Here is a 15218-nt window from a genome sequence, read left to right as displayed (position 1 = left end):
ACCTTCTTTAAAATCACAGCAGGTCAGAAAGCGAAGTAATTTCTTATTTTCAAGAATAAGAAATTTTTGTAAACTCTTAGTTCATAATATATGCCTAAACTGGTCTAATTTTAGAAAAAAGTAATTCAAGGAAATATAAGGCTAAATCTGAGGGCAAACCTCTATCGCTACTCCTAACTTGCAGCAGTCGAGAAAATGTATCTATTGTTATTGCCCTCCCCACCACCATCACACTTCTCAAGTGCTATGATTTAGACACAGTGGTACCATGTTTACCCTCAAATTTACACTTCCTTCTCCTACATTTACTACTTTGAGGGTGCATGAACAAGATTACCTATTCAGAAATAAAAAAAATTTGTGACATCTTACTTTAAGACTCGCCTAGATGCTGAGTAGCAAACTCCTCCCCATGTGATGTTGGCTGACATTTTAATTATGGTAGTATATCACTTATTTAATCAATAAATAAATGCTTACTTGAAACAAGTTCTTAAGAAAATGAGATATTAAAAAAGACAACAATGTCCATTGGGGGCTTCTACCCCAACATATGACTGCAAAGCACTTAAAACTGTGTATAGTGGAGGGGCAGGCAAACCCCTTGCTGAATGTGTTTAGCCATCACTTATGGACATTAAGTCAGTAATGAAAGACAGTTACCGAATTTTGTTCACATTGTCCTATTTAAATATTTTACTGTTCATAAAATGAAATCTTGAATAAAAAAAAAAACCCAACCACTACACTTACCTGACAGCCCAAATTGGAGGTCAATCAAGTTGGTGCTTCCCATATCTGACAGAACAAAGATGGTGAGCCCTAAAGGAAAATATCACCAAAAACTCTGACCTACTGCTATGATTTTTTCAGTGTCAGGGCTAAGATTTCTAATACTCAAGGATCGAAAGGAACACCTGCCACAACCATAAACACTGTTTTTTCAGATATCAAGCTTATATCTTAAGTCAATCGACATCCAGCTAGAGGATGTCTTAAAACAAGTTAAAGCTCAGAAAGCAATCCGCAAAGTAGAATTTGGATTATCTGCTCCCCCAAACAGCAAAAATGTGCAACATACTTTCACAGCTGGCAATTTATATTATTCAACACTACAGTCAGAGGCATGCCTCTCAATTGTACTTATTTTGGAGGTAGACATATATTTTGAGGCTTGCTTTACCTCCATACTTCTCAACCTCTTAGTGAAACAAATCTGGACAAAGTCTAAAATAATGGGGGGAGCAAAGGACCAAAGGTATGGACAGATTTTTAAATATTACTCTTATAAATTTAGAAATTTGCTAGAAAAACAGGAATTGTGTTTGTATGCATTTCTCTCATCCATTTACAAACACCCACTATTCCTGAACTTTCAAGTACACATTAGAACCTGCAACCATGAATGGGCACTTTCCTGCCCTATCTATGCATCCAGCTTGGTGAGCATGGGTATCCTTAGGCAATGAAACAATTGCCTTATGTACACTGACAACCATTTAATTCTTGTACAAATACAGTATGTGACAGATGCAGTTACACATTGATATTGGAGGCTAGACTCTCACAGACACAAAAAGCAACAAACAGGTTGTCAGCGACTCACGCACATCACTCACCACACCCACAAAGGGCAACACATAAAGACCCATCTATGCAGAGGTGCTCACAGGTGCAGTCCCCAGAAACTCCACATATACACAAACAAGACAGTTCCCATCACAACACAAATACACATCTGATTGTACCTCATTTACCAAGCCCATAAGGCTAAACAGTCCATGACCCAATAATGTGGTCACAGGAGAGTCCATTGAGAGACACACTCACGTCCCTCTTACCAGGCTGGATAAGGGGAAGGTTACAATCTGTTGCCTGTCAGGTGTTAGGATTCGCCAGATCACACAAGTACTCAAGTCACTTACCCCCAAGTATCAGTATGACTCAGTTATAGTCCATGTGGGTGTGAATGACCAGAGATGTACATCCTTGGACTATATGAAGAGAGACATGATTGAGCACTCAGGATGCGTGTCACAGACAGATATGAGCCTAGCACTGAACAGCATTCTACTGTCTCCAAGGACAATGCCACCATACCAGTAGAAACTGATCAACTTTAACAACTGGCTTAGCTACCGGTGTCATTCCAAAGTGGTCCAATACTTGTCAGCCTGGATGACATGGTTGATAGGCCACACAGCTTTCCTAGGGATGGTCTTCACCTGTCAACTCTAGGCTTTCTGATATTGGCTAAAACGTTATCCACCACTATAGTACCTTTAAGGATTGCCAAACAGATGAACCTTCTAACATACGAAAAGGTACTCAGGACAACTAAAGGTGTTACTGCTCAATGGTATGAGCCTCAGCAAGAAACTGCACTCCCCAGAAGCTCTCCCCATGCTGGAGAATATGGACATCCGTGCAGTTACTGAAACATGGTCCAAAGCCATGGAGAGCACTCTGGCAATACATGGCTCAAATACCTTTCATAATTCCAACCACCCACTGAACATGAAAGGGCTAAACACGGAGGTGTATCTATCTACATAAAGGATAAGCACACCTCAAGGCTGGTCAAACAACAAGACATTGTTGAGTTACTCCATGTCCAACTAACCATGGGAAAAATCCATTACCATATTCTTGCCAGCTACAGGTCTTGCATTATGAACCACGAAACCCATACATCATACTTGAAGTTACTAGAATTAATCACCATCCGGCATAATACCATACTCGTAGGCGAGTTTAACTACCCCTCAATTAATTGGGAGGCATATACAACCACTAACATGCAGGCCCTAAGATTTCTTGACTTTGTAAATTCAAATGCCCTGGAGCAGCTAATCTGTACTCCTACAAGAGAAAAACAGCCTAGATCTGGTACTCACAAATATGGCAGAGTGCTGAACTCCACCTCCCCCAAGTGTTGTCATCACTAGTAAGAGATCACAAAGCAGCCTCCCTTGAAATAAAGTAGTACCCCAGCTAACTAAAAATTTCAGGAACTTCTCGAAGGTAAACTACTCCCCATCAAAAGATGGCATATATAGTTTTTAAGCTCCCCCAAATCCAGAAAACACAGAAACGTATGCAGAGACGTACACAAAATCCCTTTATGACCATATAAATAACTGCATAAAAGCAGCAGTACCAGACAGAAATAAACTCAGGTCAAACTGCAAAAACAACCCACCCTGGTGGACACTTAGTACTAATAGGTTGTGCAACAAAAGAAAGAAAATCCTTTCAAGTAGTAAGAGGGAATGTGCACAACAAAAAATAAGTCCATCATTAGTCTAAATAAGCAAGTCAGGGAACTAGTCAAGTCTCTGAAAGCAGACTGAGGTAAAAATAGCCTCCAAAGCTAAGGATAACCAAAAGGCATTTTTTTAGTTATGTCCACAATCTTTAAGGGCAACACCCAACAATATGTGGAATTATTTATTTTATTTAACATTTGTTTACCGTGGAGGTCCAACTGGGCTATTAGCTTATTTTCAGTGGAGGCCCGCGGAGAAAAGCTCCACCTAATAGTAAACTAACAACGCAATATTGAATAACAAATTACATGAGTACATCATACAAAGTTTACAGAGTTCATATTTCAAGTAATTACAAGACCTAGGCCATGGAAACCCATGGCCAAAGGTACAAAATGAATGCAACTATCTTAGATTATACAAAAAAGAAAAGCAATTTTACCATGCAGTTTATACAGAATTCAAAGAGAACAGAAAATTAGTAAACAGCTTAAGGTGTAAAGAGACTTGTTGAAGGGAAGAGATAAATGAAGAGAAGGTGGTGGTAGTGAGAAAGTGGTGAAAGGGGGCTGGTGAGAAGATGAGTTAGTTGTAGACAGTAGATGGTGTCATCTATACTTAGCTGAAAGACAAAAGCAAAACTGCTGGCCCAAATATTCTGCTCAAATTTTAACTCCCCATCATCCCCAGTTCGCCTCCAAAACATACCCTCCACCACTCATCACAAAAAAAAAAAAAAAAATACAGGTTGCCACTGCACTCTCTAAAACTAAAAACACTGCTTCAATGGTGCATGACAATATACCAGGTTGCCTCTTAATCAGATTACATAAGGACTTATCAGGCCCATTAAGATCTCTATTTAACCACAGCCTCCAGACCGGCTTTGACCGAATGGATTGGAGGACAGCGACATTCATCCCTCTGCATAAAGGGGGACCATCTACTGAACCAAGAAATTACAGAGCCATAAATCTGACTAGACCTATAGGTAAGGCCATGGACCAGTTAAATGACATAGGAGACCTCCAAAAACTGGACATGACCAAATTTGGCTTTGTCAAGGGCAGGTCAAGCCTACTGAATATTGTGGATTTCTTTGAGAAGGTCATAGGTAGGTACACTAGGCTATCGGCCCAAGGGCCTACGGTAAGCCTAGCCAGCAAGGTTCCCTGGCTTAACGCCACCCAAAAAAGTTATTTTCCTGTGCCACTGTCAAGCAGAGAGACAGAAGTGATCCCTGGGGTGTATTTCCTATTTCCCATCCACTCATCAAGATTTTTCTTGAAGAGTGCTAATGAAGAACTTTGCTTGACATAGATGGGTAGCCTGATCCAGAGTATGGGAAGTCTCTGGGACAGGAATCTATCCCCTCCAGCATGTCCTGTTTATTGTGGTGACAAGGTTTAGGTCCCCAGAGCGTGTAGCTGGGAAGGATTGAGATTTCTTTAGGTGTAGCATGTCCAGCAGCTCTGGGTTTGACATAACTTTATATGTTAGGCAGAGATCACCTCGGAGTAGGCAATATGCTACGGAGTAAAGCTGTAGTTCTTTGAGATGGTCAGTGTAGGGCATTTGTTTGAGGCCAGTAATCCTCTTTGCAGAAATACTACAAGGCCACCCAACAGATGAATACATTTGATTCAGGATGCGGAATATATACTTACACAGAAGCACATGATAGGCATGCTGCCCGATGAGGTAATTGTGCAATTAAGTCGGGGCATCTGGACAGATCTAGGAAAGTACTATAGACAGCATTATGTACAGTCTTATATACATGGAAGCATTACACAAGTCTTAACTCATTGCATCTGAGTGACACCTCCAGGTGCAGCTGCAGTTAACTTCTACTGACGCCTCTAGGTATCAAATATTGCGTGTTCATATCTGCATCAATAATTTCAAAACCATGCTATGTACAAGGTTTTAAAAGATTTCATCTAAAAGCACACATAATGGCAAACAACTGCAATAATATTTGACCTCTGTCTAGTGTAGGTAAAGAGATATTAACGGTTTTTAATTATATTAATTTATACAGATATAATGTTCACATTTTCATAAATACTTCAACAACCAAGTAACACAGACAAAACTCCTTAGACTCATCTGTAAGCTCTTAGCTAGAGGAGTAAAGTATTGCTAACATTGTGTGTGTAACTTGAGTGGTTGTTGAGATATTGTTAAGTTGTTTACAAAATGTAATAAGTCATAATAAACACAATAACTGTTAAGTTTATCAAGTTTGGTTTAAGACCTAGAACCTAAAGAATATTAATACTGTAAAAAATAGTTTGTGCTGAAGGGTTGGTCATTTATACTTCTTTCATAACCCCTATGGTTCCAGAGATATGAACATTTGTTTGAAATGTGAAGACAAGCTCCTCCCATTGGAAGTTACAGTGCAAAATTCCTGAGCTCCATTGGAGTGAATGAAGTTAAAGGAAGTTAGGCGTTGGAAAAATAGAACTGTATACAGTAATAAATTTCAGCTGTTTTTTATTTAACACTTGAAAAGGAAAGAACAATATATTCAGATTTTGGGAGAAAATAGTAAGGATAAATTAATAGAGTTGGATGATCCTAGACGCAATTTTAGGTTAAACTTCACATTAACCTGCACATAAAGGTCTATGTTACAGTTCAAGGAGGATATGAAGAGGTTGGATAGTAACTTTGTTTAAACCAAACACAATAGAGAAGGCCAGAACAGAAATGTCAGACTGGAAAAGAGAAATAAGTACAGCATATAAGGCAATGTTAAAGTAGAAAAAAACAATATTGCATGAGAGTAAAAACAGCATGAAATGAAAATTTAAATAAAGATTATACTGATGGTCAATGGAAGGAAATACATCAATCCTACATAAGCAACTAAATCAAGGAAATTTAGAAGTTTTACATGGAAATGTTTGCACAAATATTTCTATACCCTTATGAGACTTGAAATCTTCTTACAGAAAAGAGGCCCTACACTGAAGATGTGATGGTTCAAAAGCAGGTTTTGGGAGCATACATTTGGAAATGCAGAGTTGCTTCAGTACAAACATTACTTAAATAATAAGCTACATTTTATAACTGGAAGAGAACTTAAACCTCAGTATAAAGATGTTTTTGTTGAGTTGGTGTAAAATAATGTGTACCAAAGATGTGAAAGCACTGCTATCCTTAGTAATGATTGTGGCTAAGAAAGCTATAATTAGAAAATGGAAAACCTACGGCAATCAATAAGGGAGGTAAAAAATATAACTCCAGAGATTAACAAAGAAATGAAAATTATTACACATCAGAAACAGAACTCTGAATATGGGCTGTATGGAATGCTATAATGGAAGCTGAGCTTGAAGAATACATTAACAAGGAACAAAATAGCTAAAAAGTATATGTATTTAGCAAATTATACTCCAATACTAGATGAGAATGCACTATTCTGATTAAGATTTGTAATGCAGCAAAAATATGGTCCTGATCTCAAATTATGTTGTAAAAAGTTAATTTGTGCGTTAAATTCTGTTTATTTAATGAACAACGTTAAATCAAACATGAAATTAAGACTAGGCAGAATAGCTGACTGTGATACTGAATTTACATACTTAAGCATGAATTATGACTACAAAAATATGGGCTACATTTAAGCCTTGCTTCATCCTCTTCCACATCATGTGTCTTAAGCACCATCTTTGCAAGCCTCTCTAGATTATAACTTTCAAGACCTGGATTGCTACCAATCATTCTTACCAGTCTAATCATCCTCAGTAAACAACCAATTGTAGCAACAGTACAAAGTAAACATAGTCAAAAATTACATTTTATTTACAAGGTATCACTCAGCCCTTCAGAAAGTACAGTTGTGTAAAATCTTACCATAACAGTAGATGTCCTTCTGTTCACTGTTGCAGTATTCTTAACATGAGGGATCCCCTGCCAAGGACGTCCTGACATCTGGCCAGTACACCACAACCTTCAGGTTGTTATTGATATACAGTATGTCACACATATGCTCCCTGCGCAAGGCATAGGGCATAAATGTGACGTCTGTACATATCATCTCAGAACTGAGAGCCCCAGGAGGAACCCAGCCCTAAGATACCAGAGGTTACATACATATCCAGAGGGACAAAAGACCAGGGGGAGGAAGGAAGGAGCAAATACTGTAACAGTGAAGAGAAGGAAATCTACCTTTATGGTAAGATTTTACACAACTGCACTATGTCCTTCCATTTTACTGCTGCAGTATTCCTAACATTAGAGAGAGTGCCAAAGCTCATTAAGACGACAGGGGAAGCAAGGGCCAACACAGCCTTCTAGAAACCCATGAAGAATGGGCCAATGGCCCTACCAAAACCAGCCCTAGCCCTGGAAATGACATCCAATTTGTAAAGGTTGTTAAAGGTATGCACAGAGGATGAGGTAGCTGCCTCAAGGATAGAATTAGTATCCAAACCCTTGAAAAATGCACCAAAAAAAGCCACAGCCCTAGTAGAGTGAGCCTTAACCACAGAAGGAAGGCACTTACCATAATAAGAATAACAAAGAAAGGCTTTAGGAATCCAAGAGGAAATAGTCTGCTTGGAATCCGCCAAACCTAATGATCTAGTAAGAAAACAAACAAAAAGCTGATCAGATTTTCTACAATCTTTAGTTTTGTCCAAATGACTTGTCTATGCACATTCAAGGTGTGTAACACCTTCTCACAAGCAGATCGCGGAGAAAGGAAAAAAGGTGGGCAAATTAATAGCCTGATTAATAGACAACTCATTCACCACCTTAGGCATAAAAGGATTGGTATCAAGAAACACACTGTCCTTATGAAAAAGTAAAAAGGAGGAACAGCCATAAAGGCTTGCAGCTCAGACACCCATCTGGCAAAAGTAAGCAACAAAAGAACAGTCTTCCAGGAACAATGCTGTAAGAAAGCTGAAGCCTCAAAAGAAGCCAGAGTCAATTTCTTCATAACAAAATTAAGATCCCAGGAAGGAGGAACAGGTTTCCTGGGAGATCTAATGAAGGACACCTTTAAGAAACTGCTGCAGCTCAGACACCCATCTGGCAAAAGTAAGCAACAAAAGAACAGTCTTCCAGGAACAATGCTGTAAGAAAGCTGAAGCCTCAAAAGCCAGAGTCAATTTCTTCATAACAAAATTAAGATCCCAGGAAGGAGGAACAGGTTTCCTGGGAGATCTAATGAAGGACACCTTTAAGAAACTGCTTGGCCTCACCTTTAAGAAACTGCTTGGCCTCTAACCTAGAGGCCAAAAGAGGAGTTAAAGGCAGACAAGCAGAAATAGCTGAAAGGTAGGCCTTTATAGAAGAGCATGCCAACCCAGCATTGAGCAATTCACACAAATAAGAATGAACCAAAGGAACATTCACACTAAGTGGGACCAGGTTACAAGAAAGACACCAAACACAAAACCTCTTCCATTTGGACAAGTAGGATTTCCTAGCAGTGGGTTTCCTGGCCTTCTGCAGAACCTGAAGCATGTCCTCAGAACAAAGGTGCCTATAGGGAATCAAAATCCTATTACCCACTGTGTCAGTTGAAGTGTGGACAGGTGGGGATGGATGAGAGATCCCCTGTCGTGTGAGAAAAGATCCACCCTGTGAGGTAACTTGTGATGATTGCCCTTGGCTAAGTGCAGAAAAAGAGGAAACCAATGCTGCCTAGGCCAAAAGGGAGTCACCAGCAAGATTTTGAGAGCATCCTGTTTAATCTTGCACACTTCTGGAATGAGAGAAAGGGGATGGAAAGCATAAAGAACCATCCCCATCTATGAAACCGATAGGGTGCCCATCTTCCAAGTCCAGAGGACATGGAGTCCTATCACAAAATAGAGGAAGTTGCCAGTTCAGAGGGGAGGTAAAGATCTACTTGAGGAATTCCCCAGTGTTGGATAATGTCCAGAAAACACATCCCTGTGAAGCATCCATTTGTGAGACTGTGTTCGGGACCTGATCAGGGAGTCTGCCACAAATTTCTGACTTGAAAGAATGTACACTGCCTGAAGTATGACTTGGTACTTAATTACTAACTCTCAAATCTGGAGTTCCAATGTGCAAAGTAGATAGGAAATTGTCCCCCCTTGTTTGCTGATGTACCACATCACTGTAGTGTTGTCTGTAAAGATCTTTAGGGGCCCTGTAGAAAACAGAGGATGAAAAGCAGTGTGTGCCAACAGAAGATCTCACATCTCCTTGATACCGATATATTCTTTCTGCTGCTGAAGAGACCAAAAGCCTTGCACCTTTAGGTTTCCAAAGGAAGTTCCCAACCCTCTGTATGAGAAGTCTGTGACTAACTCCTAAGAAGAAAGTGGGGGTTGAAAGAGAAGGTCTGGATTCAAAGTCAGTTTGGTGAATCCACCACTAAAATTCCAACTTTAGACATGTAAGAAGAGGAAGTGGAAACTCTAAAATGAGCATGCTGAAGCCAAACTGACTTTAGATACCACTGAAGCTTTCTCATGTGCAATTTGGCGAAGGGTAGCATAAGGATGGTGGATGGCATGAATCCTAGAGCCCTTAAAAATTCCCTGGCTGAAATTAGGGCCATGGGAAAAAGGGACTGAAAAAAGGAAACCAGAGGCAAAGCCTTGGCAGGAGGCAGATATGCTAGCATAGGAACAGTCTGGATCCTGCATCACAGAAAAACATGATCATGTGACGGAGACAGGAAGGACTTTTGAAAATTTACAGTGAACACCAGACTTTGCAACAGAGTGATGACCCACTGAAGGTGTTGTAAAAGAATCTCTGGAGAGGAAGCTTGAATATGCAGGTCCTCTAAATAAGGAAAGACCCAAATGTCTTTGATCCTGCAAAAAGCAGTCACAGGAGCTAGGCATTTGGTGAATACTCTTGGGGCAGTAGAGAGGCCAAATGGCAAAGCATAGAACTGAAAATGCCAGGAAGCATCAGAGAACCATAAAAACTTCCTGAAAGGGGATGAACAGGGATATGGAGTTAAGCATTCTTGAGATCCAAAGAAACCATAAAAGCCTGAGGAAGCAGAAGAGGAAACAAAGTCTGAAGGCACAACATTCAAAAGGAAGGAACCTTCAGAAAAGTATTCAGGTGAGAAGATCCAGAATGGGTCTCCAACTGCCCTCTTTCTTTGGTACCAAAAACATTCAGGAATATAACCCCTTCCCCCTTGAGCAGCTGGAACCTCTTGAATAGTTCCCCGAATCAAAACACCCTCAAGCACCTCTGGAAAACAGCTGAAATGGTCTTGAGGTGGCTGAGGAAGGCCCATGAGGGGGAAGGGAAGAGATTTCCAAACCATGAAATACACTTGGTGAATAATGGAAAGAACCCATGAATCCTGGGTTATGCTTAACCACAGGAAGAGACAAAAAGATAATGTGCGACAGGAATGTGGCTGGGAAAAATCGGAGTCAGGCAGCACCTGGTTTATCAGGAAAGGAAGGCTTCTGAGCAGGAGGGGTCTGTGTAGACTTAGCTGGGTAACCCTCCTACCACCCTTCTTGCCTTTAGGAGGAGGACAAGATTGCCGTCTAACAAAGGCTGGTTTATTAGTTTCTCAGGAACTTTGGCACAGGAAAACTATGTTTCAGATCCTGTAACTCCTTGCCTTTCTCCTGCATGGACTTGAACAAATCAGATACAGCAGCACCAAACATCTGTTGTCCAGAGGAGCATCCATCAGCTTAGCCTTAATATCATCAGGCAGAAGTTGAAACCACGGTCAGGAGTATCTTCTTAATGCACAACGAGAAGCAGCAGCCCTAGATGAAGAATCTGCTGCATCACAACTACATTTAATGGAATGACACTACCTGGGAAGAAGTCCCTACCAGAGACCATGCAGAAGTCTTTCCTTAGAATCAGGAACGTCAGAAATAACCTGTCAAGCCTGAGAAAGGAGAGCCAAAATGCATCTGGTCATATGAGACTGATAATTAACAGCCCGTAAGGCTAGAGTGGCTGACGTACAAACCTTTTTACCCAGCCTTTCCATAGTCCAGAAGGAAGACGTTTGACAGAATGCCACAGAAACTAGCGAAGGGTCAGCAGATGGACACTTATAAAGGAATTTGCAGTCATCGTGCACTTTACAAAACCTATCCATTTTTTTAGGAGCAAGGGGCTGACAGTATGGGGCCTGAGATGCAGAAGAAAAGGCATTCAATAAAGCAGCCAAAACAGTAGGAACAGCAGAGGGCCTAGGAGATTCCATCTGAAGGAGCTCATATCGCCTCTGCACATCAGAAACTTGGGAATAATCCCCTTAAAAGAATTCTGTCATCCTGACAATGGTATCCCCAAAGAAAATCTCCTCAAAAAGAGATTCAGGACAAGCAAACTCCTCTTCCTCAGAGCCATAATCCAAAGGGGAAGGAATATTGGTAGAACAGGCCAGGGATTCCTCATCAGAATCCTCTTCCTCTTCAGAGGAATCCTCATCATTAGAGCTTTTGAGGGGGGAATGGGATCAAGCAGGATCTGGGACAGAGGCCCCCGAGGAGGCTTCAAGGCCATAAGAGCATAGAACAAACCCTGTGCAAAATTCTGCCATTCACTTTGAGGGTCCTTGGGAGTAGAAGAAATGTTTTATCTTCTGCTTCTTTTTTAAAGGGACGTTCACCTTATGAAAAGTAGAAGGCTCCAATGCCAGCCTACACTCAATAATTGTAGTCAGAACTTCCTCCCTAACCAGTATCTGAGGACCTCCCCTAGGCCCTTCAGTGATAATCAGTCGCAGGTCCCCCTGCACATCTGAAGCGGACATCTGCAAGATCTCTGAGGATGTGCGAGAAGCCGGATCCATGCCGGTCTCCAAACCAGTCGTGGCACAGGATTCCAGCCTAGAAACCAGACAATCCTCTGGGCCTTCACCAGCCTCAAGACAGACGTCTGGTGGAGGAGGCACAGCTGAAGAATTTGACCAGACTTTTTTGGCCTTCTTCAAAGACATCTTACCCTCAGGTCGGGAAGTAACCTCCATAGCATCCTTTTGCTAAGAGCTTTACATGCTGGTTTTCAAGATAAATGGCAAGAAAAGAAAGACAACTATGCAAGGTCTTTCATATAAAAGCCTGACAAACAGTACAGGATGTATGGTTATGAGAAGCTCCTTAAGAAAACAAGCACTGCTTGTGATGGTCTTTATGGGGAATCGTTCTCCCACACTAGCATTTATCCTTTCTGGATAACATGAAACCCCACAACAACACAAATGCTAAAAGCAAAAAGAAGTAAAAAAAAACATGGCACTTATCTGAATGGCTAGGTAACCAGCAATGACTTGGGTGATCAGATCAACAGAAGATCAATGATGACATTTGGACTGGTTGCAAAGAAGTTCCAAGAATGATATGTCCGGACACCACCTTTATGCATTAAGGCTTGCATGGGGAGCATATGTGTGATGTACAGCGTATCAATAACCTAAAGGTTTTTATATACTAGCCAGATGCTAGGCCACCCTTGGCAGGGGATCTCTCAAGTTAACAATACTACAACACTGAAATGGAAGGACACCAGTGTCCTTTCTTCCATCACTTCATATCTGAAGTCCACCACTTCTCAGCAGTCTTCACAGCATCTAACAAAACCTCCGCATTACAAAATGTCTACTTTAGTTTACTATACTAGTTGCAGCCCAGATCTAGCACATCATCCTACCAGCACTATGGTCTCCCTTAAATTTATTCCTTACACATTTTCCCCATCACTCGGTCATACCTCCCTCCTCTCCATCCAACCCTAACTTATCCAGTACTAGTTCTCACTCTATCCCCAATAAAGGCCCTCCTGTTAAAGCTTCTACTACTATTACAGACTATGTCTCACTTGATGCTGACAGTGTCTCTTGTCCACACTCACCTACAACTGGTATACTATGCTTTAACTTTTTTATATCCTTTTATTCTCACTTTTTATTTTATGATACTAGTGTTCTTTTAAATTTATTCATAAACATGAATGCTTGGCATGATACTAGTTTTCTTTTAAATTTATTCATAAACACGAATGCTTGGCATGGCTCAATGGCTTATACAGATATTGCACAAAACAAACAAATGCATATGTGATTGCATATCCATACACATACACAGTTATAATATTTGCAGGTCATTTTCTTCTATTCTTGTTATTGAGCAACAGTCAGTGTTCTGACAACTCGGCCACAACTCATGATCCCCCTTTACTTCTGGCTTACAAGTTTAGCTTGCTTCCTGAACTGGGACCGACCTTGGGAGAGTAAGGAACTAAGACGGCTGCTGGGATTTTTTGCATTCATTGGCTGGGCTCATACTCCTGAGTCTATCTACATAAGGACTGCTTTCAGCCCTCCAGCTTGAGGACTCTGGCAAAGAGATTTCCCCCAGGATGGTTACTCATCCTCTCAACCAGGCTTGTTCCTCCAGTGCTCAAGTTTAAGACACTCGGATACAGCAGATAGGGCTTTCACTTTCTTTGTGCAATGGCACTCTGAACTATGGAGATGGTGATTTCCAGATCACTTTCAATTATGTACAGCAGTATAAATGCAAAAAACTGAGTTCAAGTTTTCTTTCAGGTGGGTTTAAGAATTTTACTACACTGCTACAGTTGTAACTTTCTGTCTTCAGTGCTCAAAGCTTGAATCCCAGTCCCAGTTGGAAGGATTCTTGCCAAGACCCTAGGGCAAATGTCTTGTTTCCTCACAACAGATTTGTTACTACTGGATTTAGGACCAGTGTGCTCTGGTAAATTTGTGCAGAAAGAAAACCACCAACTCATTTCTGATTCTTATACATAGCACATAAAAAGGGCTGTAAAGTATTTAAAAATAGAATTCTTACCTCTTAATGTTTTCATATGCTGAACTGCCATTCTCAGCACAGTGAGTTTATCCAGCTTTCTAGACATTGCATTGCATGTTGGAACCAGAGACGCCAGTTCATCAATGAAACTGTTCATTTTATCTCGGCGTCGTTTTTCAATCTGACTGTGTGCCTCTCTAAAATAAAATCAAAATTATGCAATTAAGTAGACCTCTGCAGATATACTGTTACAAATTTAATTGCAACAGATTATGTTCACTTGTGCACTGAAGATAGAATCTTGCAATTTTTTAAACACATGAAAATTAGAGCTTTGTTTGCACTGAACCTGCTTTGCATCGTACTCAGTTATTTTGTCCTGAATGCTTTAATGATATTCTTACTAGTTATATCGGAACTGCTACTTTTAAAAAACATTTGCTTTAGTTCAGTGTGATTTTTCAGACAGTTTAAGTCTCAGTTTACAGATAAATGCCTCATGCTGTTCTCCCACTATGCATTCCATAAAGTGATATCATGTATAACACTTTAAAAATCTTGCTTGCAAAAATTATGGAAACGCAGGCCAAGAGGAAAGAATGTCAAAGACTTTAATGTGTAAAAGCTAGGTAAAAAGGAAATCAGTTATGGAGCATTCAAACTTTTTTCTGTTGCACTCATAATTTTTAATCAAACAATTAAGTTTATTAATTTATTCTTGTAATTAACCATTTTGGCCACTTCTGCCAGCTATGCTCTGAATACTTAATCCCACTTTCCACCTAAACTGCAGTCAAGATGGCCTGAACTGGCAGCAATCTTTGCAGAAGGAGAAATGCTTGCTTCTTGCACATAATCTACCCTTCCCTGGTACACTGTATTACAGTAGGATGCAACATATGAACTCCAACTGATGTTCACTACAAGGCTGCCCACTTTCCACTCTGAAAAAGGGTACAGCAAGCCAATGCAGGCATATTCAACAGACTCCCTTCAACTCCAGTTGAAGAAAAATGCCCCCAAAGAACCTCAATTCTTGCTTCCTCAGCTAAGCTTCATATAAGTAAAGTTTACTTCGAAAGCTGGGTCACTGGTGTCACATGATTAGGGGGTGAAAATCAAAAAACAGTAGCAATGCATACATGTACCCTTCCTGTCAAAAGAGGGAGAAAAC

The 15218-nt window shown here is 40.5% G+C and overlaps 1 protein-coding gene across 1 annotated transcript in view; it reads right to left on the bottom strand.

The window, feature by feature from the left end:
- ARNTL (aryl hydrocarbon receptor nuclear translocator like) overlaps positions 1-15218 on the bottom strand; it is a 545416-nt gene that overhangs the window by 378887 nt on the left and 151311 nt on the right. Inside the window, exon 6 of the mRNA XM_044059187.1 lies at positions 14084-14241. Coding sequence (XP_043915122.1) covers positions 14084-14241 — 158 coding nt within the window. The remainder of the gene's footprint in view (positions 1-14083; positions 14242-15218) is intronic.

This window comes from Protopterus annectens, chromosome 17.part0 (assembly GCF_019279795.1).
Source record: "Protopterus annectens isolate FY-2018-M chromosome 17.part0, PAN1.0, whole genome shotgun sequence".
Lineage (NCBI taxonomy): Eukaryota > Metazoa > Chordata > Ceratodontiformes > Protopteridae > Protopterus > Protopterus annectens.
This window is presented reverse-complemented; position numbering and strand designations above follow the sequence as displayed.